At 36.2% G+C, this 22,753-nt stretch overlaps 1 protein-coding gene across 2 annotated transcripts in view; it reads left to right on the top strand.

The window, feature by feature from the left end:
* Positions 1-8,439, top strand: part of LOC135223760 (uncharacterized phosphotransferase YvkC-like) — a 419,683-nt gene extending 411,244 nt beyond the window's left edge. For both annotated transcript variants that reach the window (XM_064262523.1, XM_064262522.1), the window contains exons 25-32: positions 1,176-1,276; positions 2,771-2,878; positions 3,434-3,553; positions 3,684-3,765; positions 5,300-5,434; positions 5,631-5,733; positions 7,112-7,186; positions 7,650-8,439. In XM_064262523.1, the coding sequence (XP_064118593.1) occupies positions 1,176-1,276; positions 2,771-2,878; positions 3,434-3,553; positions 3,684-3,765; positions 5,300-5,434; positions 5,631-5,733; positions 7,112-7,186; positions 7,650-7,732 (807 nt within the window). In that variant the 3' untranslated portion in view covers positions 7,733-8,439. The remainder of the gene's footprint in view (positions 1-1,175; positions 1,277-2,770; positions 2,879-3,433; positions 3,554-3,683; positions 3,766-5,299; positions 5,435-5,630; positions 5,734-7,111; positions 7,187-7,649) is intronic.
* The last annotated feature ends 14,314 nt before the right edge of the window (positions 8,440-22,753 follow it).

Below are 22,753 nucleotides of genomic sequence, written 5' to 3'. Positions count from 1 at the left end.
AGTTCTGTTTTGAAAAGTATGGGAATATTATTTTTATTGCTTCCATAGTGAGAGATTTCTTTTAGCACCATCTCAATTTCAGGTTTTTCATGGCTTTTCTTCTGTCTTGTTTCTTGTTCTTCTCTCCTTTGCTGGGAGCTTCTGATTTTCAATAAGATCAGATTTGCATTGTGGTATTTATTCTTAGATACGTTTAATTTGCAAACGATATAATTAATGGTCTACATATATATGTCATTTTGGTCGTATCTTTTAAAGGTTCATCAGTTTGTCATTTATGTACTACATTTCTCCTCTTTAATAAATTTTCCAATTTTTCTATCTTATTTCCTATTTTTAAGGATTTTGTTGATGTTTTCGAGCCAATCTGTAAATTCTCGCAAAATTTCAGTTTTTTGCCCACTTGGAAATCCCTGTATTAATTGGTCTGTGACTTACCCGAAGATTAAGTATTATTTCCAAATGTGGAAGCGAGTTGAAATACTATTGCTTTGCAATATTTTCTACGTGAATTTATGTCGAGGATATTTTGGGAATTCAGAGAACCGCTTTTCATTACTATTCCATTCACGTCATTGTAAACAACTGGGTTTTAGACTCGGAGGTTGTATTTCTCATGGTTTCGGTGTCGTTTGCATATTATTAGGTTTTTTCTCTATTTTTATGTATTTCGTCTTGATATTTCCATTGTTTTTGTATTTTATTCTCACGATTTTGCAATGTATAACACAACTGCACTGATTTTACTGATGGTGCGGAATATATTATAATATGATGGTGTAGTTTAGTATTGTCTATCATTGGTTCTTAGTTGGATTATACTCGATGACTTTTTATTGCCGTTGCAGTTTGGAATTAGTTGGATTATATCCGATAACTTTTTATTGCCGTTGCAATTTAGAATTAGTTTCATTATATCCGATAACGTTTTACTGCCGTTGCAATTTGGAATTAGTTTGATAATATTCGATAACGTTTTACTGCCGTTGCAATTTGGAATTAGTTGGATTACTTCCGATAACTTTTTATTGCTGTTGCAATTCGAAATTCGTACAGCCTATCTTCTGATGGGTTAAGAGAGAGAAAGAGAAAAAAAGAAGAGAGAGAAAGAGAAAAAAAGAAGAGAGAGAAAGAGAGACTGTTTCATTATATGATGTAAATTTTCCTCCATTCAGACTATGGTTCGATACCCAACTCCCAACAAAGCTTCCAGGAATTTCATTTCTGTGGAGGAAGCAGTGAGAGACCTTAAATCGCCAGTCTCGAATGGCATCAAGTGAGTATTTTTTTTCTTTTTCGTCACATCTTTTGCGATGTATTTAAAAAAAATTCATAAACTAAATTCTAGGGATGAAACATTTGTTGCAACTAATCGTTGTTCAGTTTTTTCTTTCTTTCTTTCTTTTCTCTTTTATGCGAAATTTGGTTTGATAGAAATTTTTTTTGTATTTTTCGCTTTCTTTCTATTCCTCTTTCACACCTCTTATATTTTTTTTTTCAATTTTCTTTGTTCATGTCCTCTATAGAAAGATCTAGCATTTCAGTAGAACTGTGAAGGTTTTACAGATAAATTGTGGAAACTAGAGATATAAAAGGTAACGAACGAAAACTTAGTCGTCGTAAATATAGCATCAAGAAAGTGCCATCTTTATTTGGTTAATATTTAGTATGACCATAATAACTGAGAATTATGTAGTGTGTTATTGCAATTACCTAATATTATATCATCTTGAAGATAGTTGTAATGATTGTTCGAATATTTACGGAAACATTCTTAATATCGACTTCTTCATTTATTAAGCCCGAGGTTTCACACTGTCTTCTGTAGTATTGTATAATATCATAACCATTGAGGCAGCTTTTTTCAGTAAAGTAAGAGGAAATTATCATATATCATGACAGTGATGATAATAATGAATGAATGCAAATTATAAACCAATTGTATTAGCGTCTCAGTGGCGTGATCGGTATGGTCTTGGCCTGCCACCTCGGTGGCCGCGAGTTTGATCCTCGGGCATTCCATTGAGGTGTGAGAGATGTGTATTTCTAGTGATGGAAGTTCACTCTCGACGTGGTTCGGAAGTCACGTAAAGCCGCTGTTCCCGTTGCTGAATAACCACTGGTTCCATGCAATGTAAAACCTCCATACAAACAAGTATGGTGTCATAAATTTTTTTACAGTTCTATACACAGTAGTGGTTTTCACCCATAAGATATTAAAAATTAATCGACATTCGTTTCCCTATTTGCCTCATTGTGTTGTCCAAATCCCAGGCTTTCTTCCGAAGCTGTCAGCTATTCAAGGGCAAAGTGTCAATAGAGCAAGAATAAGAGAATTTACAGAACTGATGAAGCTTTTTGGTTGATTTCATTCAAATTTTCAACAAATATGAAGTCTTAGGGAAAACTCGCCTAAGTCTTAACAATTTTCCGAACACTTGTAATTTTTGGTGCTGACATGTTCATAATACTTGAACTATTGTGCACATAAACCCCTCTGAAATAAATACAATAGCACTTAGGACGAGGCTTACTTTTTAAACAAAATGCTGAACTAGATGATATTTCTAGACTTTTGTTTCCTTCTTCAGGGTTTTACTGTGTTACCAAATTTCAAAGCTATATTTCCAAAAAACTGTTACACATAGTCAGGTTAATTTCGTATTATAGTAAGTTCTGTGAATAATGATAATGTTGGTAATAAGAGTAGCATGGAATATAGTTATATTTATTTGCTGTAATCTTATTTATATTTGTCATTCCTTTCAAGGAGAGGACTGAAGTTCTTATTGCCAATGTGTAGAGAAGCTGTGGCGAACAGGGAGACAACGAAGTCCCAGCTAGTGAAAATAGTTGATAGCTTCAGGAAGGCATACTTGTGAGTGGAAGCATGCTTTTAGCACCTATTAAAGTGTGCTGTCCGTTTTTGTTCGTTTTTCAATTGATTAAGGTATTTGTTGCTCTAGAATCATCCTGTGTCAATGTCAACAGAAATGCCACCACATATTGGGTCCTCTGAAACCTCCAGTGTCTGCTGCCTTTATGATCTGCAGAACAGTCATTTTTATCTGTAGCTTTCGAAGATTACGCGTTTTATTTATTCTCAGATATGAAATGACGTTCTACAGAAACCACTTTTTTTTTTTTCTTTTATTATTCTATGTAGATAGATAATATGTTCCCAAACGCTACACTCTTTGATTTCTGATCTTTACAACATATCACTCTATTGACTTTTGTTGCCAGAAAAGAAAATTTATTCACGAATTGTGTTTAATATGTTGTATATTCAGAGAGCTACATCTTCTATTTATTGTGCTTTTGGGATTTATATTTTTTATATATTCATAAACTACATTTTTATCTTTCATTTACAGAAAATTAGTTTTTTTATATCAGGCTTTCAAAATATCTTATAGTACTCTGTTTTCAGAAAACTCGGGCAGATGATGACTGGCGAAGGAAGGTTACCTGAAGCCGATCTGATCTTCTTCTTGACACATCCAGAAATAGGTCGTCTAGTTAAAGATCGTTCTCCTTTGCTTGTTTCAAAGTACGATAGGTTTTCTTTATGTCTATGGTTATTAGAAAATTTCTTTAATATTTTAGAAAATTAATAACAGTTTCACATTAGTGTCCTATAAATTTAAATGCTAGATTCCACTTAGCTTCGTACTTTTCAGGGCTATTCGGCGAAGGAGGCTGCGAGAAAAATTAGAAAATCTGAAATTCCCTGATATAGTATCTTCTGGCATCCCCAAACCAGTAAGTTAAGTTCCTTCCTGCTTCCCTAAGCTGGAAATTTTTTAATGCCATTCTCTTCTTGCATCTGCAAACCAGTAAGTGTCGAGTTGATTTCTCTTGCGGTTTCTTTGTCCCAATAAAATTTTTAATTTCACTTTTTGCATCTCAAACTAGTAAGTTTTTAGGATCTTTTTTCTTGTAGAATCTCTGTCTTCTGTGTGGTATCTTTGATCAAGGAAGATTTCAAGTTTCTCATCTCACAAACACCCAGTAAGTTTTTTAAGTTCCTTTCTCTTGTGGCATTTCTGGATAAGAGTTGTAAGTTTCTCCTCTTGCACCACAAACTTGTAAGTTTCAAATCATTTTGTATAGTGACATTTCTGATCTAGTAAATTTTAAAACCAGTTAGAATTGAGTTCCTTTCTCTTGTGGAATCAATATACCAGTAAACTATGGAGTTTCTCTTCCGGCTTTCCGAACCAGTGAGTTTCAAGTTTGAGTCTTGTTGCATCTCTGAACAAGTTTGTCAAGTGTCTCCTCTTGCATCCTCAAGCAGTAAGTTTTAAGATATATTTCTCTCATTGGGATTTGAAAGGCTTGAGAAATTTTTTATAATGAAAATCTTACTATAATGGGCATTATGTCTGTCCATCCGTCTGTCATTCAATCACAGCCAAAAATGCCTGGTATGATGGGCATGGAATTTGGCAGAGTTATAGTGGGGACCCCTAAGATGGTTTATAATGGGGTTTCAAGCAACAAAAGGCACCAACCCGAAACGGGGCTGGTTCGGCCCGTAGACTTAATAACGTTACGAATTTATCATACCTGATTTTCGGTATCCATAGTAAATAATATGTCTTTCGATTTTCGGTTTACGTACTAAATATGATTTACCATCGAATACTATGGGGGTAAGACATCAATGGCACCAAAGAGGGTCAGGATTGGGCATGGTGTGATAGAGAGAGAGAGTGAGAGGGAGAGGAAGTGAGAGAGGGAGAGTAGAGGAGGTATTAGGAAGAAGAAAGAGGGTAAGGAACAGAGAAGGTTGAAGAGAGAGAGAGAGAGAGAGAGAATGAATTTATCAGTTGCCATTCAGAGTTACCCAGCAGGACAGTACAGTAATTTCTGGATAAAAGGGACAGTCAGCACAAGTTGGTGCAGGGAAGCTTCTTTGGGTTCTTCACAGTTTTTCCCCCGGCAACGCCAGGTTGGTTTGCTAGTATAAATAATCAGAAAATGATAATAAGAATTTCTTTCTATCTTTAAGAATTCTCTTTGGCTTGGATTAACCTCCTCTATTTTCAGAAATAATTGGTGGTTTTCAGTAACAAGCAATTAATAATGCTTTACATAGTGACTTTTCTCATGGTTTATAGGCAGTGATTCAGTATCATTTCGCATCCATAACTGAAAGCAATAGATATCATCAGAAAAGAGTGAACATAGCTGGCAAAGTTTCTGAACCCAAGACTTATTTAACTTTCTTCTTCCTCTCAGCTGGATGACTGGCTCTTGTCTTTCCCCACTGAATCATTTTATTCACCAACAGATTAGCGAGCCTGAACAAATTTGGTCCAGTGCTGAGGGAGAGGATTTGGTCCTAACTGGAACTGCTGTGTGCCAAGGAATTGTCAAAGGTACAGCCAGAGTTGTCACCAACATCGCGGATGCCACAACTATACAGGTGTGTGCCTTTCATTCGGTTTCTCAGTCCTTGTAAGTTGAACTGTATGTTAGCCGTGCACAAACTTTCCTTATTTATGATTTATGATAAGAATGCGTACACTTTTCTCTGAATTATACCGTCAAAATACAGCAGCTTATTTTGATAGCTTATTAAACTGCACTTTGTTTCATTACCATATCGACTTTACTACCAGCGTGGAGACATCTTGGTGACAAGAAGTACAGATGTTGGTTGGACGCCATATTTTCCTCTTCTGGCAGGAGTTGTCACAGAGATTGGAGGACTAATTTCGCATGGTAGGTGTTCTTGCGTATGATGATAATACTGTAAGCTCAGTATTCGTTTAACAAAGAAAATCGAATACTATTCTGATAACTGCTTGTTTTTCTCCAGGGCACTCCTCAAACAGACAATTGCGTTACTTTGTATGCAGACTTTCAGATAGCTTCAAATGTAATTTGATAAGGTTATTGGCTGTAGAACCATGAGGATTTTGTTATAATTATTCACTGATTTAGGCCTGCTCACCATAACATCAACAGACCTATCGCTACTCTTGATTAATATTATCCAATTGGAAAAACATATTTTTTAATCCCAACTACTGAGTGATTGGCTGTTTGCATTTGTTTTTCTATTCTCTCAAAATTGTTAATTTCTCAACAGCGTTTAAGTCAAGGAATAATAATCCAATCCGAAACCCTATAGCAAGACTTTGTCATGCAGGTCCTATGTCTTTCCTCTGCAAGATGGCCACCCTACCTCGTTTTCTTAGATATTGCTTTGATCACTTCATGTTTTTGTTTACATTAAGCTTTCTTTAAGCCAGCACTAGCCTGTAAGTCGGCTGACATTTCTGCTGGTGAGTCTTCTAACACATGTAGGGTTGCCATAACCAATATTTACTATGTAAAATCATGCATCCTTCACGTTACTTCCCTATAGCAATGTTTTGGTGTTCATTTTCGTACGCCACTTCCCTTGATTCATAAAATCTTATGTCTTTCAAGAAGAAAATTCTGTCACTGTGCCTTTCATTCCTCCTTTTTATTATTTCCTTAAGGGAGAGTTGAAGTAGAACAGGATACCTTGTGAGCTTATACACCACATCTCTCCATTTTCATAAAATATAACTCATGATATTTCGTAAAACATCATACAGCTTCCAGTGTTATACTATGCTAATTGTGACATTTTAAAGATGAATATGTTGTCCTTTGGAATAGTAGAGAAAAATTAAATTTTTCGAGATGTGTTTGTATAAATGCTTATGTGGATGTACTGCCCATCAGATGGAGTCACCAGGCCATTCTCCAAATTTTCTAAACTACACTAGCCACAAAAATGAAATTTGTTGTATTTGTTGCGAACTCATTTTCATGAACTAGATGTGAGCAAATTAATGAGTAATGAAACTGTTATTCTTTTTATATTTGTAATTTTCGTTTTGTACTTGCTGGTATTTGTCTCACTTTTACATAATTGCAGAAGTAGCCCTCCAGTGTTGTGCCAACATGGGTAATTTCATCACTACTATCATTTCCTCCAGCATCTTCACAAATCCTCATTTCTGACCTATATAGAACCGAATATCCTTTACTTCTTCCTCTGAAGATAATCTAATCTGGTAATCAGGACAGAGAACGCATTAAAAGGTACTTTCTGTATGTGCAGGTGCTGTGGTTGCCCGAGAATATGGCCTCCCTTGCATTGTTGGAGTGGCTGCTGCTACCTACTCATTCAACTCGGGTAATAATGCATTCAGTACTTGATACTAAACAAAGTTGAGGAGTAATGATTCTCACTGACTGGTACTGTCGTATTATAATAGAAATTACTATGTAAAGATTATGCAAACTGCATATTAATATACTAGTCAAGTAGATTAAGATTATGTATGCCTGATTTTTCTTGCTTAGTACATTAAGGACGTGCTTGTTATGGAATTTTGATGCCGTCTCATATATATACATATATATATATATATATATATATATATATATATATATATATATATATATATATACAGTATATATATATATTTATATATATATATATATATATATATATATATATATGAGAGAGAGAGAGAGCTGATTCATGATGAGTATGATGAGATTTATCACTTGAAAACCCAAAACTTACCCTCCCAATGAACAGACAAGAATGAACCGCTCAGATTTTATTATTATTATTATTACATCTTTTTTAGGAGACACTGTTGTGCTTAATGCAACCAGGGGAACCATCACAAGAATCGGTGAAAAGAATGCAGAATCAAATGGAACCAGCTGAGGACAGAGCCGCACTTATTGTTTTTTGCTCACTTTATTTTCATAATTTCATTTCATTCATTCAGTTGAAAATAGTGCTTGGTCATTATTTTTTTGTTCCATTACTTCTTTTTATTTTAAAACAAAGAAGGGTATGTGAAGTTTCGTAAATTGTTTAAGAACATTTTTGTGTAAACTATAAGATTCCTGTTTAAGTATGAGAAGGGAATGTTATTGGAAATATAGAAAGGTAAGCAGTATACTTACTCAAAATTATTCAGAAGAAAAGTTATCCAGCTTATCAGAAGCTGTTTACCGGTTATTGCATGTTTAGAAATTGTTTTGAAATGTACTACATTGTGATTTCAACATAATAGTATTTGCATTTGCATTTGCTTCTTTGTAAAAAACAACCTTCAAGCTCTTAGGTCAAGTATAAAAAATGAGCATCATTAATGACCACCCTTCGGTAAGTTCAATTTTTCTACTTCAGGGTTTATGGTAAAGTCTAAAATTGGTCTTGAACTAAAAAAACATTTCATAATTAGTTTACCTTAGGAATGATCGTGATTTAGTTGGTCAGTAATCAAGTTGATTATGTTTTACTTGTCTTTAATAGAGGGTTACATAGCGAACTTTTGTCTGTGAATAGTGTAAAAAGTCCTGTAATGATTTTTGTTATGTATATAAGTACTGTAAAATACAATTAAAGATATAACGTTACCCATATATTTGTGTACATACTTTTTTCTATACAAAATCAAATACCTGACATATGATACATGATATTTCGTGTTTATATATATTCATATATATATACAGGTGGTCCCCGGGTTATGACGGGGGTTCCGTTCTTGAGACGCGTCGTAAGCCGAAAATCGTCGTAAGCCGGAACATCGTCAAAAATCCTAAGAAAACCTTACTTTTAATGCTTTGGGTGCATTGAAAACTATGTAAACTGCATTCTTATGGCATTTATCATCAAAAAACCTTCAAATATTGATTATTTTGCATTTTTGGTGTCATATTTCATCTCCCAGATGAGCGTTGTAGGCGTCGTAACCCTCGAACATGTGTCGTAACTCTGGAACATGCGTCGTAACCCTGGAAATAACGTTTATTGACAAGCGTCGTAACCTCGGAACGTCGTAAGCCGACACCGTCATAACCCGGGGACTGCCTGTATATAAATATAGATATATAGATATATATATATATATATATATATATATATATATATATATATAGATATATATGATATATATATATATATAAATATATATATATATACAGGCGGTCCCCGGGTTACGACGGGGGTTCCGTTCTTAAGACGCGTCGTAACCCGAAAATCGTCGTAAGCCGGAACGACGTTCTTGAAAACATGTCCACAGGGAAAATTTCACTACTAATTTGCAATTTTTCTTAGGGCCGTATCTCTAAAATTATCACTAATTTACTTTTTTCATGTGCAACACTGTGTATTCACAAATTACTGTATATTTTCATTAAAATACAAGAGAGAGAGAGAGAGAGAGAGAAATAACTCCTTAGGTTTCAATAGATTGAAATGAATGTCTGTAGGCAACTTTTTCCCCCTCCCATAAATACATATATTTCTCCAGAGAAGAGAGAAAGAGAGGACTGTGCAATTATGTTTGTCTGTCTATCAATTCTTTTGCTGAGAGCGAGAGATAAAAGGAAGAAATAGAAACACCAAATGTATGACAAGTATCTTGTGGAGAGAGAGAGAGAGAGAGAGAGAGAGAGAGTTGTTTAAAAGAGAGAAATGGAATGATTATTGTATTTAAAATACTCAGATATGAATTTTGTACTTGTATTATTATTGGAAAATATTAATGATAAACTTATTACATACACGTCCATGAAAATGATCTCATCTCAGTAAGAGAGAGAGAGAGAGAGATTACATAAAACCATTAAATTCGTTGACCATTGTATGGCATTGTTAAGCTTGAGTGTCACTCGAGTTGAGGTGGGGAAATTGATACAGAAAAAGACAAAGGGAAGAATTTTCTTTTGAAATTATTTATCGTATTATTACTATTTCTATTATTATTATTATTATTTTATTATTATTATTATTATTATTATTATTTGAAAATATAATAAACACGTGCATCTACCATAAAAATTCTCTCATCTCAGTAAGAAAGAGGAATTATCCTTACAAGTGAAATGGAAAGGTCATTTTCATCTCTAAAATACGACCATTATGAATTTTGTAATTAGTTTTATTATTATTATTATTATTATTATTATTATTATTATTATTAAATAACTGAAATTATCAATAAACATTTTACATACCAGTACCATAAAAATTCTTTCATTTCGGTAAAAGAGAGAGAGAGTGTTTATCTCTCTTTGTTTCTAACGCTTCCAGCGAAAGAGAGGGAGGGCGTTACCACTATGACTCATTATTACCTTGTGTGGCAAAAGAGAGAGAGAGAGAGAGAGAGAGAGAGAGAGTTAACCTTAATTAAAAGTGACATGGATAGATTAGTACGTATTGTATTTCTTTAAAATACTATCACATATGAATTTTGTAATTACAGTTATTATTATTATTATTGATTATTATTGATTATTATATTTGAAAGTATTAAAAACAAGGAGTACAAGTACATAAAAAATCTCAAGTCTCAGTAAATGAGAGAGAGAGAGAGAGAGAGAGAGAGAGAGAGAGGGGGGGGGGGGGGGGAAATGTCAGGACCACTGATTGCAACACCGCAGCTCTCCCCCAACTCTCCCCCAGCTCTTCCCCCTTTTGGCTGTCACAGAACATGATATATATCTGACAGTTTTAGTACCTGGAAAGGTTACAGAAAAGACTGGGATTTCCTTCATTCTTCGATAATTTTTTAAATATAAGCTAAAATCTTACTAATTCACTATGGTGTTTTCTTTAATGAATTTATATTATTGCTGTATAAATTAATATTAATATTTGAAAATAGTAAATCATTTATTTATCATACTAAAAAACATACATCTTTGTAGTATAGAGAGAGAGAGAGAGAGAAAATTATAGTGATTATTTTCTTGGAAAATACAAAGAGAGAGAGAGAGAGAGAGAGAGAGAGAGAAAACTGTGCTAAACTATAAAGGATTCTTATCTTATCATAATATGTGTTTTTTAAAAGCATCGTAAACTCAGAGCATCGGAAGCGTCAGCATCGTAACCTCGAACAAGCGTCGTAACCCAGGGCGGATTTTTCAATGAATATTTAAGAAAAAGCGTCGTAACCTCGGAACGTCGTAAGCCGGACCCGTCGTAAACCCGGGGTACCGCCTATATATTAATATAATATAAATATTATATATATATAATAGATATATATAAAATTAATATATTAATATATATATATATATATAAGGAGCCCATAAAAACACCAAAATATAGAGAGAAAAGTACTATATTTCAGAGACTGCTGTCTCTCTCTTCAGGTATATGAATGAATAACAGAACATTTTTACCAGTCATTATACACACACACATATATATATATATATATATATATATATATATATATATATATAATATATATATATATATATATATGTTTGTGTGTGTGTGTGTGTGTGTGTGTGTGTGTGTGTGTGTATATCTTAAAATCCATGGTAGAAAGGTACGACACACAGAGACTTGGAAACCCAATTATATATATATATAAAAAAAAATTAAACTTGTAAATTTAACAAAATACATGAACTGAAAGGACTGGTAAAGGAAATAAACTTTTAAAACAATTGACAACGTGATCCTAAATCCACACAAGGATAAGACAGGGAAATTAAAAAAGAAAGAAAAAAAAAGTGGAAAAAACCCTGTGATCTCAGTTTCTAGGATCCTGTCTGCCTCTAAAAGAACATTTCGCCTATTCGATTTCTCTAATATCGACAATCACATGAACTACAATTATCTGATACGTGCAAAATCGCATTCACCGCTTTAATCTATAGGGAGATGTTTATTACATCGCATTTCAAACCGTAAAAAAGGCAATTATCCCCATGTCTACATCAGTAAATTGTCTCCTCTACCAGTTTCTCGTTGGATGAGTGGTTTTTGTGCTCGGCTGCCAATCCAGTGGTCCGAAGTTTGATTCTCGGCTCGGCCAACATGGAATCAGAGGTATATATATTTCTGGTGATAGAAATACATTTCTCGGTATAATGTGGTTCGGATCCCACAAGAGGCTGTAGGTCCCGTTGCTAAGTGACCAATTGGTTCTTAGCCACATAAAAATATCTAATCCGGGCCAGCCCTGTTAATCAGCTCAGTGGTCTGGTAAAACTAAGATATACTTAACTTTGTCGCTTCTACCAGTTTGTGTGACGTCACAGATTATGGCTGATTAAATAATATAGTAAAACACACTGGCCCAGCGCATGGGATTTTTATATCATGCTTGCAACAGCCGCGTTTATTTTTTAAAAGAACGGCACTGGAATGTGTTGCGTGATTTCATTTTATTACTCAATTTTCTCTTGGCTTTCAAATTTTTATCAAGATTATTATGTAGACGAAATAAAGAAAATTTCCTGTAGATGGTTTTACTAAAGCGGTAAAGCCTTAATTCAAGCTCATTCTAAATTCTATTAGAATTTATCTACAACGGTTGGCTACTGTCTACTCTAGTGTTAAGGATAGGAATTATAGTTATTTTGAAGGATAAAGTTTAATAACAACCAATTTATCATCATAATCATATCTTCTAAACAATATTGCTATATTATCTTTTAGATTGGAATTTTTTTGCGTAAAAGTGATGTGGTCAGTGGTGTTTAAAAAATTTCAGTTGGCAACCTTGTTATGATGAACGTCTCGTTGCTCGTTCCGTACCGTACCATACTGGGTAGTCGGTACAGTAAACTTCAGAGACTTGGAACGTTTGTGTTACCGCTTATTAGTAGTACCTAGTTGGTCTTGAAATACAACTTTCCTCATATATGTTGCAGACATTTATTATTTCATGAGGTTAAGTTTAACTGTTATTGTTTTGTGGGAAGTACGCTAATATCCAAGCTCATTTTAGATTTACCAGGTATTGTGCTGTACCCTTACTTTCTATGCCTAGGCTAGTAGTATTTTGGTTGCTTAGCTTACTAACAGGAATAACCTCATCATAAAATGTTATTGCGTATGCGTAGTGTTATGGTGGAGCTTTTGGTATAAAGTGGAGTTTCCTTCACTTGGGGATTCGAGAGTTGAAACCCTTCTGCCCAAGTACAAAGTTAAGGACAGGCCAGCTTACTCACTAATAGCTAGGTATAGGCAACAAAATGTTTTATTGTGCTGATTACAACTGCAATCTAGGGTACTTAAACGCGGCGGCCTAGACCATGGCAGTTGCAGTTTTTTTATGGTTTTACCTACTGAACAAGAATTTTAAGTAATATTTATTCGGACGACTGTAATTAACCCCATTGGGGCCAGTACTAAACACAGCTAAATACATTGGATGCCCCAATCCCCAGTGGATGTCGTATCCTCGGTTACGTTCCCTGCAGTCCGTGCGGACTGCTTCTGTAGAAATACTTTATTTTGACCGTAAACCATCCGATTTAGAGATTTATGTAATTGTAGTTAAAACAACGAGTTTTTCCAGAAAAATCAGTGTTTGTAACCGTGTTTTTATTGTTTTTGTTTCGTATTATGTTGTAATGAACAGTTGTGTAAGTACAGATTTCTGTTGAGAAAGACCCTACATAATCCCAGCAATTATGGGGGACACCAGGTGGGAACTGGGCTTTTGGGTGGGGTAAAATGACATTTCCAATAAAAAAAAAAAAAATGGTTCCGAAGCGGCCTTCGTAACCCGATTTTTTTGTATCTTGAACCACATTTTACATGTAAATTGCCTAATTCGTTCCAAGCCCTTCAAAAACACTCCAGTAAATTTTATAAGGAAGCTAAATTGACCATTAAACAATGAAATACAACAATTTGGACCATTCAATACCTAACTTGAACTACATATACTACTAATATGTACTACATACCTGTAAATAAAGTGTATTAGTGTACATGGTACTAGAAATACTGTACGTACATACATATGTAGTAAAATGTGGAACCTTACCTTTCGAGTGAGGCGATCTCCGAAAGTGACGACAGAGGAGGACAAATGGAAGAAAACATGAACACTTAAACTTTGCAAAACACATTAAAAAAATGACAGGAAACATTAACACTAAACTTTACAAAACACATTAACAAATGGCAGAAAACGTTAACTCTTAACTTTACAAAAAACTTAAATTTCTATTTCTTCACCACCGAATGGATGCCAGTCCATTTACAGAATTTATCAAACCACCCACGAGAAGCCTTGAAGTCGGGGGTTGCCGTCGATGTCCCTTCTCTTCCGTCGTCTTCAGCCTGGGCAATCAGATCAGTGAAAATAGCGCTGGCCTTCTGGCAGATTGCCGTCTCGGTTATCGTATCAACAGCGATTTCTTTGTCCTCAATCCATAGAAGAAGAAGCCTCCCCATCTCATCATGCACGTGCCTCCTCTTGTTGGACAAAATAGTCACGTCCTTGGAAGGTGTAGCTGCTTTGATGGCTTCCTTCTGCTTAAGAATGGTGACTATCGTCAACGGATTTCGGCCGTATTCCTTAGCGATCACACTCAACTGCATGCCAGCCTCATACTTCTTGATAATCTCCATTTTTGTCTCCATAGAAAGCATCCTCTTCTTTCTTTGAACTTCAGCAACTTTCTTGGGACCCATGACTATACATACATAATTAAGTTACTAATTAAGTTCTCACACAATACGATAAAGTAGAAAGCGAAATCACTAACACGAATTTACGTTAACAAACAAAATCTTATATGAATGAACGAATTCTGCATGCTTACGATAATGGTACTGCTACGGAGTGACCGAAGAACACCTTTACGTAGATGCACGATGAGAGATGCTGACCAATAGGAGAGCAGGATCTTATGGCAGTGACTAGCATCAGGAACCAATGGGAGAGCAGGAGGATGGTGGCGAGTCTACTCGGTTGGCGGCGCGTGAGTTTTAAAATTGTTCTCGGTGGTCCGGTCGAATCTCGGGACTTTACAGCAACAACCTTTCGTAACCTGAATTATTTTCGTATGCAGAGGCAAAAAAATCTTCGTATTTGCTTTCGTAACTTAAATTTTTCGTAAGTTGGGACTTTCGTATGTCGATGTTCCACTGTATACCACAGACCTTAATCTTTCATCACAAACCCTAAACCTATCCCTAAACTAAACCAGGCAACCTAACAAACACCCCTAACATAACCTAGAAGGCCCCCTGTCACAGACCCCAGACCTACCTAAGCCTATCCCTAAACTAAACCAGGTAACCTAGCAAACCCCCCTAACCTGACCTAGAAGGCCCCCAGTCACAGACCCTAGACCTACCTAAACCTATCCTTAATGAAAAATGTAACCAATCAGAGTTCAGTGTTTTCATTGTACCTACCTATAGTTTTAAAGCGAAAACAAACGACAATCAGGCGTTTCTCCCACAATGAAATAGGAAAAAACAAAATACTATTGGTTACAATAGTATATACACAGGAAACAGATCCTTGGGATAAGAATGAGAGACAAAATGAATCTTCCAATATTTCCGCAAGCCTTTCCTTACGATAGTTTCTACAATAGCTTTCTTAAGAATGGGGCCAGAAATGAATGATAATTTGATTATGCTTGAACATTGTCATAGACGAAAAAAAATTATAAGGGGGGAAAAAATAGCCAATCATAACTCTTGAAAAAAGAAACTTTAATTTCACTGGAAGAGCAACATTACTAGCAGGAAGCCAATAATAACTCTTGAAAAGATAACTGTATTTTGATTGGAGGAGTGACATTAGTGGGAGGAGGAAATGCGCATTTAAGCAAATATTGTCACATTACCCAAATGAGGAGGAGCCAAGAAAGATGAAAACAGATATTCAAACTAACAAGAGCTACCTCGTGTCCCCATAGAAGGATATTCACTGAACTCAGAAAAAGTCAAGACCTACAGTATCTCAAATATTTTTTTCTCTGTAAGTATGCATTAGCGACAATAATGTATTGAGAAGTATTTTGTTACCACGTGCTTTACTCGGGAAAAATATTGATATAATAGATTTCCCATAATGGTTATAACTGTAATAATACCGTATTTTCTTCAAAGTTAGAAATTAAGGTCATATTTTAAGATTAAACAGAGCTTAGTGAAAGTCTGGCTCTACGCAGTGCGCACACACCTCCATGACGCTTTCGAAATTTGTATTTACAACTCGGAATATTTAGAAGATTGACGCCATCTTGATGTTTGCAGAATCGCTTCTGTTAATAAACTTCCCATTCCATGTGCTAAATCCGCACACCACTTTTACCCGGTGCTGGGGCACTTTCTTCACAAAAATCGTAAACAATGACTTCCACCTACGACTTATCCAACGAAACTACGATTTTTTTGGTAGGAGAAGAAGAAGCGTGCACTAGATAATTACAGTGGAACCTCGACATACCAAAGTCCCTACCTACGAAAAATCCAAGTTACGAAAGCAAAGATGAAGATTTTTTTGCTTCTGCATATGAAAATAATGCAGGTTACAAAAGGGTGTACTGTAAAGTCCAAGATTCACCCGGACCGCCTGCTGAGAACAATTTTAAAACTCGCGCGCCTCTTAACTCTGTAGACTCGCCACCATCCTCCCGCTCTCCCATTGGTTCCTGGTGCTAGTCACCGCCGTAAGATCCTGCTCTCCAATTGGTCAGCATCAATCCCATCATGCCTCTACATAAGGGCGTCGTTCAGCCACTTCATCGCACCAGCGTTATCGTACGCACGCGGAATTCGTTCGTTCACATATACGTATTTCGTTAGTTAACGTAAATTCCTGTTAGTGATGTCGCTTTCTACTTGTACGTATACTTTATCGTATTGTGTGTGAACTTAATTATAGCCATGGGTCCCAAGAATGTTGCTGAAGTTGACGGAAAGAAGAGGATGCTTTCTTTTGTAAAGTTAAGTGTTAATGTTTTCTGCCATTTGTTAATGTGTTTTGTAAAGTTTAGTGTTAATGTTTTCTGCCATTTTTTAATGTGTTTCGTAAAGTTAAATGTTCATCATTTCTGCCATTTGTCCTCCTCCTCTGTTGCCACTTTTGGAGATCACTTCACTCAAAAGGTAAGGTTCCACATTTTACTACATATGTATACGTACAGTATTTCTTGTACCATGTGCACTAAGACACTTTATTTACAGGTATAGTATAGTTTATGTTAGGTATTGAATGGTCCAAATTGTTGTATTTCATTGTTTATTGGTCAATTTAGCTTTATTATAAAATTTACTGTGGTGTTTTTGTAGGGCTTGGAACGAATTAGGCAATTTACATGTAAAACGTGATTCGAGATACGAAAAAATCAAGTTACGAAAGCCGCTTCGGAACGAATTAATTTCGTATCCTGAGGCACTTCTGTATTTAAATAAATAGTTAAACTGCAGTATAAGGTCATGAATTGCATAAATTTTTTACATATTCATGATTATTAATTTAAATATATTCATTGTTGAAAAAGTAACTATATTCCTGACTCAAATATCAACAGTTTTGCTGTGAACAGTACCTACAGCGCTCTTCGCACTCTTCTATTGTTTATCAGTGTTGCCAATTAGTATGTGTTTGCCCTCCAAAGTGGGTATAAGACACAAAATCATGGAAATAAGTTAAATTAAATGGAATTAGCATATATATTTGTAGTATATATATACATATTAGAGCAATTTTATTATTGCATTACTATGACAACTAGAATTCACGGAAACAGTTTGTAAATGCATCGCCGTATGTGTGAAGCTCCAGTAGATGGGCAATGAAGAGTCATTTTGCCGTATGCTCATAATTTATCTACTTTATAAATATCTGTAATTTTTCGGGGTTAATTTGGTGGCAAAAGAGGGATAATAGACATGAATTAAATAAACATTTTGAAGTAACAAAGTAAAGTTAAACTAAATAATGATTAAAGTAAACAATTAAGGGAATAAAGCTTTGCACTTCATAAACTGTGTACTACTCGTGTGCTGCCCGCAACTGTGTCTGGGGCGAGTGCTTAGGAACCAGGAACCACAATGTAGTTCAAGTGCAATTTGGAGTGAATTAAGACCAAAACATGTATAATTACAATCAAATAAGCACTGTGGAGTTTCAGTTGTGATGGCAGTAAGGATAAAACCAGCGATTACAAGGTAAAAAGGAACTTCAGTTCAAACCATGACCCCGGGAATAAGAAGTTTCATACTTTCACTAATACGTATAGGCAACAAATTGTTGTTTTATTGTGTTGATTACAACTGCAATCTTGAGTAAGATCAATAAACATTACATATATATGCTAACATTGTTCAAATGAGTGCTGGGAAGGCTGGGAAAGATGGTGGCTCCGCTGCGCTTACAAACGGCACCTTGCGGGTGCTGCCATATTGGATTTCAAAACTGCTTTTTAAACATATTTTACAAAGACCTCACACGCTTATTTTAGTTCGTATGGCACTTTCATATACCTCTCTCTCTCTCTCTCTCTCTCTCTCTCTCTCTCTCTCTCTCGGGACGGGAAAGGAAGCACGATGAATGATGCGTTTTCTGAATTGTTTTCTTTCCTCTTGATGTTTCTTACGCGTTTGACATCTTCTTCTAGTGCTAACTTCTTTCGGCTGTTCTTGTTCTTCGGAGTGGAGTTTTTTTTCACGAAGTGTGTGTGGCTTTTTTTCTTGGTGGAAAGCTTTTATTGTTACGACTCGGTAACTGTCCTTGGGGGAGAACTTTCTATTTTCGAGTGGGGGTTTTGGATTGAAATCTCTTATGCCAACACTAAAACTTTTGATCCTGTTTCACAGCCGCTGTTTTTAGCTGTCATTCGTGTCTCTTTTCATCCTGCCGCTGCGTACCATTTAAATGTGGTAGTAGCTTCCAGAGTCAAAGTAATAGGGTCTGCTCAACTCGGCAGTGGGGGCGGAGCTAATACTGTGACGTTAGAAGAGTAACACTACCTATGCTTCTCCATTGAATTACTTAAAGAAGCTTTAGTTTTTATACATTTAATCCATATTGCACGGTAACATGCTTGATGATTTTTAATAACCATTCAAAGTATATAGGGTCTGCTCAACTTGGCAGTGGGGGCGGAGCTAATGCTGTGACGTCACAAGAGTAACACTCCCGTGTTTCTCCACTGACTTACTTGAAGAACCCTTAGTTTTTATACATTTAGTCCATATCGCGTGGTGTTTTTCATAAAATCTTGATGATAAAATCTGTAGAGGTCACATGTTTGATTTTTTTAATACCCATTCTCTCATTTAGTCACCAAACCTTGTTTTATTGCATGAAATATACCAGTTTGAACACACATAGCTACTCAGCTTTCTTCATATGTTTATTCTTTACTTACCTATATACTGGTTTGCTGTATTCTCTTCAAGTCCATTTCTTTTAACATGACAACTCTCTCTCTCTCTCTCCTCTCTATCTCTCCGGTCTCTCTCTCTCTCTCTCTCATCTCTATCTCTCTCTCAGTTTTCAGGTAGTAAATTATCAAGATTTTAAGTAATTCTTAAGAAATGTATTTAGTTCTGTCAGTGTTCATACCTCACTTTGAAAAGCAACTTTTTTTATGATAAAGGTTAGAATGATAGATTAATTATATTTTCCAAATCTTATTGTGAATACTTATTGTTATGCAATAAATACAAAGAAAGTGTGGATACAGGCAGTGTAAAAATGGCAGTTGCATTTGCACGACTTGGCCACAAAAAAGAAAACAATATCAAAAGTATAAGAATTACATCATATACGATATAAGGTATCAAAGAAATAACTGATGAAGAAAATTATACAAGGAACACATTTCCAGCAAATTTCTCATTAGCACTTCATATCACATAAATATACTTCCGAACTCATAAGTTTACATATAACACAAACTGTATACATAAAGGTATTAATTATGCAAGCCTCAAACGATTATAATATTTCCGAAAAAAGTACAAAAAGTTATTCGTCAGTCTGGCTGGATGTATCTGATGACGTTTCACAAGGGGCGGGGCTAGATTTCAGATCTCCCACGAACGCTTAATTTTTTATAATTTTTGCGTGCGAAGATAATATTTTCTGTGCGCGATTATGGGTTTGAAAATAATTGTAATTGTAATGTGTCATATACCAATTGAAAGGGCATTCTTTGTACTTTTACATGGTATATGTCAAAACGTAATAAGGGGAAAAATTATGTAAGAAAAACGTGGTAAATATTTACATAAAATTAAAAAAATTTTGGTCCGTCTTTAACCTAGAATTCCTCGAAAATTTCTGAGAATACCTTTCAATTTTATTTATGCATTATATAGTAAATTTTATCAGCTTTCTAATCCATTTTTCAGTTTCTTTCTATCATCATCCCTTAGTCAGATACGTTACGAAACCTGAATGTATGTATGTTGACTGATGAAGTAATTGCGCATTTTTGTGTGCGTAGATAATTTTTCTGCGCGCGCTTGTGGGTTTGAAAGTAATCGTAATTGTAATGTGCTATATATCATTTGAAAGAGCATTCTTTGTACTTTAACGGAATATACGGCAACATGCAATAAAAGGAAAATTTATATTAAAAAAACGCCATCGCAAAAATAGTTATATGAAAATTTTATCGTAAATATAGTTTCATAAAGATAGGGTCCTTTTGTAACTGATGAGGTTTCACAAGGGGCGGGGATAGGTTTTAGTACCACCTCGTGAGCAGACCCTGTATATTTTGACTCTGGTAGTTTCTACCTACAGTCTAAGGTAGTGCTGGGGTCACACATTCACGTATCACGACGGCGTATGCTCACGTATGTGGATCGTGGGTATCATCGCGGTGAAATGACCTTGAACAGCTGGTAAACAGGACACGGGCTAACTGACGTAAAGCCAGCACTGTAAATTGCGCCGCAAATGTACGCGCAAAGAAAGCAACGTCGGACGTCTACCTGGAACTTCCACCGATAGTGTAATGTTCTATGTACGTCACCTTCACGTCGTGACGCCCACTGTTGTGGGGCTGTAGGGTACAAAATGTCCGGCCTGTAAACAGAGCAGACTGTAAAGTGATGGAACATGTATGAGAGAATGTAAAAATATTGCATTATGAAAATCCAGGTTGTAAATTCACTTTGGTAGAATTCTGCATGTACTGTAAAATATTGTATATTTTCAACAAATAAAAAAAATTTAAGTCAGACATTATAATATACATACCATTGGCAGTCCCAACATCTTGGGCTTCTTCTGATGGACGATGTGTGGCTTGAGGAAGTAAAATATGTTCAATATCCACTTCTCCCTGTCCGTCAGTCGTCCTCCGTATCGCTGTCATCACTCTGTATCTCATCCAACTCCGACTCCTGTAGGTGGAAGATGACACTTCCTCGACCTGAGTGTCTGCAGAAGTGGCTGTAGGAGTCTTCTCCGGGCCGAAAGAAGGTCCTGCAAGATGTGACATTGATGGTCCCTTCCTTGGTCGTTTTAGGAGGTTCAGCATCTTGAAGGGCATTGTGGAGAGTACTTGGAGGGAACTGCTGGTCTCGGGAGACGGAAACAACAGCTGACCTGAGGGTTGTTGTTGTTGTTGTTGTATTGAGCGCCGACTTGACCTTTTATACCACGCTGCAGCGTTGCCATGTCGTACAGGGTTGTAAATGTGCGAATCGGTTTCCCCGTAGGCTACAGCGCAATTAGGAGGCCCACGTCCTTCGCGGCGGAAAGAAAATAACGACGGCGAACAATTCAGGTGACCCTAGCGCTTACCCTGCAGTAGTCACCGTGGGTCCCGCGTGCAATGCCTGGAGATACGTCAGGTGACATTTGGCGTGACCACCCACGACTGGAGCGGGCTACAGCGCCCTAGTGGGTGGAGCTTAGAGCCCGGACGGCCCGTCACCGTACGTCTACGATTTACTTATGTTTTACGTTACATTTACGGTTTACTGACGTAAGCTGTTGCCAACTACCAATTTCCGCTCATGAGTGAGCGTACGTGCGTTGATACGTGAATGTGTGACCTTAGCATAACGTGACCGATTTGGGGGCTGTAATTTGAGGAAATAGCATTATATAATTAATCTTACTTTGCTGAATGTCATCTAAGTGGAATTATCTTATAGGTATATAATTGGGAAAAAATTAAATTGATGTGTCCTTATATGTGTTTATTCTGGTTCTAAATTATCGTATTCAATTTTCCACCTTTCTGTTTCTGGGTGCTAGGACTGATAAAATTATTTTTTTTAAAGGCACTTTGTTGCAATTACGAGTTTGTAGGCACGAGGAAAATTTACTGAGTATTGATTGTCACTGTCACTGTCTATTGCACACCACACATCTGCACTTTTCCTCACTTCTGTTTCTTCTTCCTCTCGGTTCTGCAACTGCGCCACTCTGCTTCTCAACTCGTTCTCCCCCTTCTCCACTGTCTTTTTCTCTCTGCCTTCTCCCTCTTTGTCAAGCCTTTTTATTAGGATATCTTCTTAGCACCGCCTTTGGATTTTTGGATTTTGACTAGGTGTGGCATCTTCTGTTATGATTCGTAGACTCTTCATTTAGGAAACGCCCCTTGGGTCATGCCTTGGCTTCTTGGGGTTGTGTACTTGGGAAATTTCGTAGGTTATTCGCTGGGACATATTTCTGGGCTGTCCTTGTGACCTGGCACCACTCTAGGCCTAGTCTTGGAAAGGGTAGAGCTTTCGAGTTTAACACTTCCCCTTTCTTAAACGAGGAAGCTTAGAATTCCTTCTCTAACATATGCCAGATGGGCTGTAGAAATTATCTCTGGCCCTCTCTAACCTGTCACAAGAAGGAAGCACCCTTAATCTTGCGAAGAGGGCTTGTGTAGGCATAAATGAGGTGTGATGAGTTGAGTTCCAATTTCTCGAAGATGCCTGGGAAATATCGCTTGTCGGCCAACTTAATCTCCCCTTAATCCCCTACTTTAAGCG

Source organism: Macrobrachium nipponense, chromosome 10 (assembly GCF_015104395.2).
Source record: "Macrobrachium nipponense isolate FS-2020 chromosome 10, ASM1510439v2, whole genome shotgun sequence".
NCBI classification, from domain to species: domain Eukaryota; kingdom Metazoa; phylum Arthropoda; class Malacostraca; order Decapoda; family Palaemonidae; genus Macrobrachium; species Macrobrachium nipponense.
Note: the sequence above shows the minus strand (reverse complement) of the source record. Positions and strands in the feature narration are given on the sequence as shown.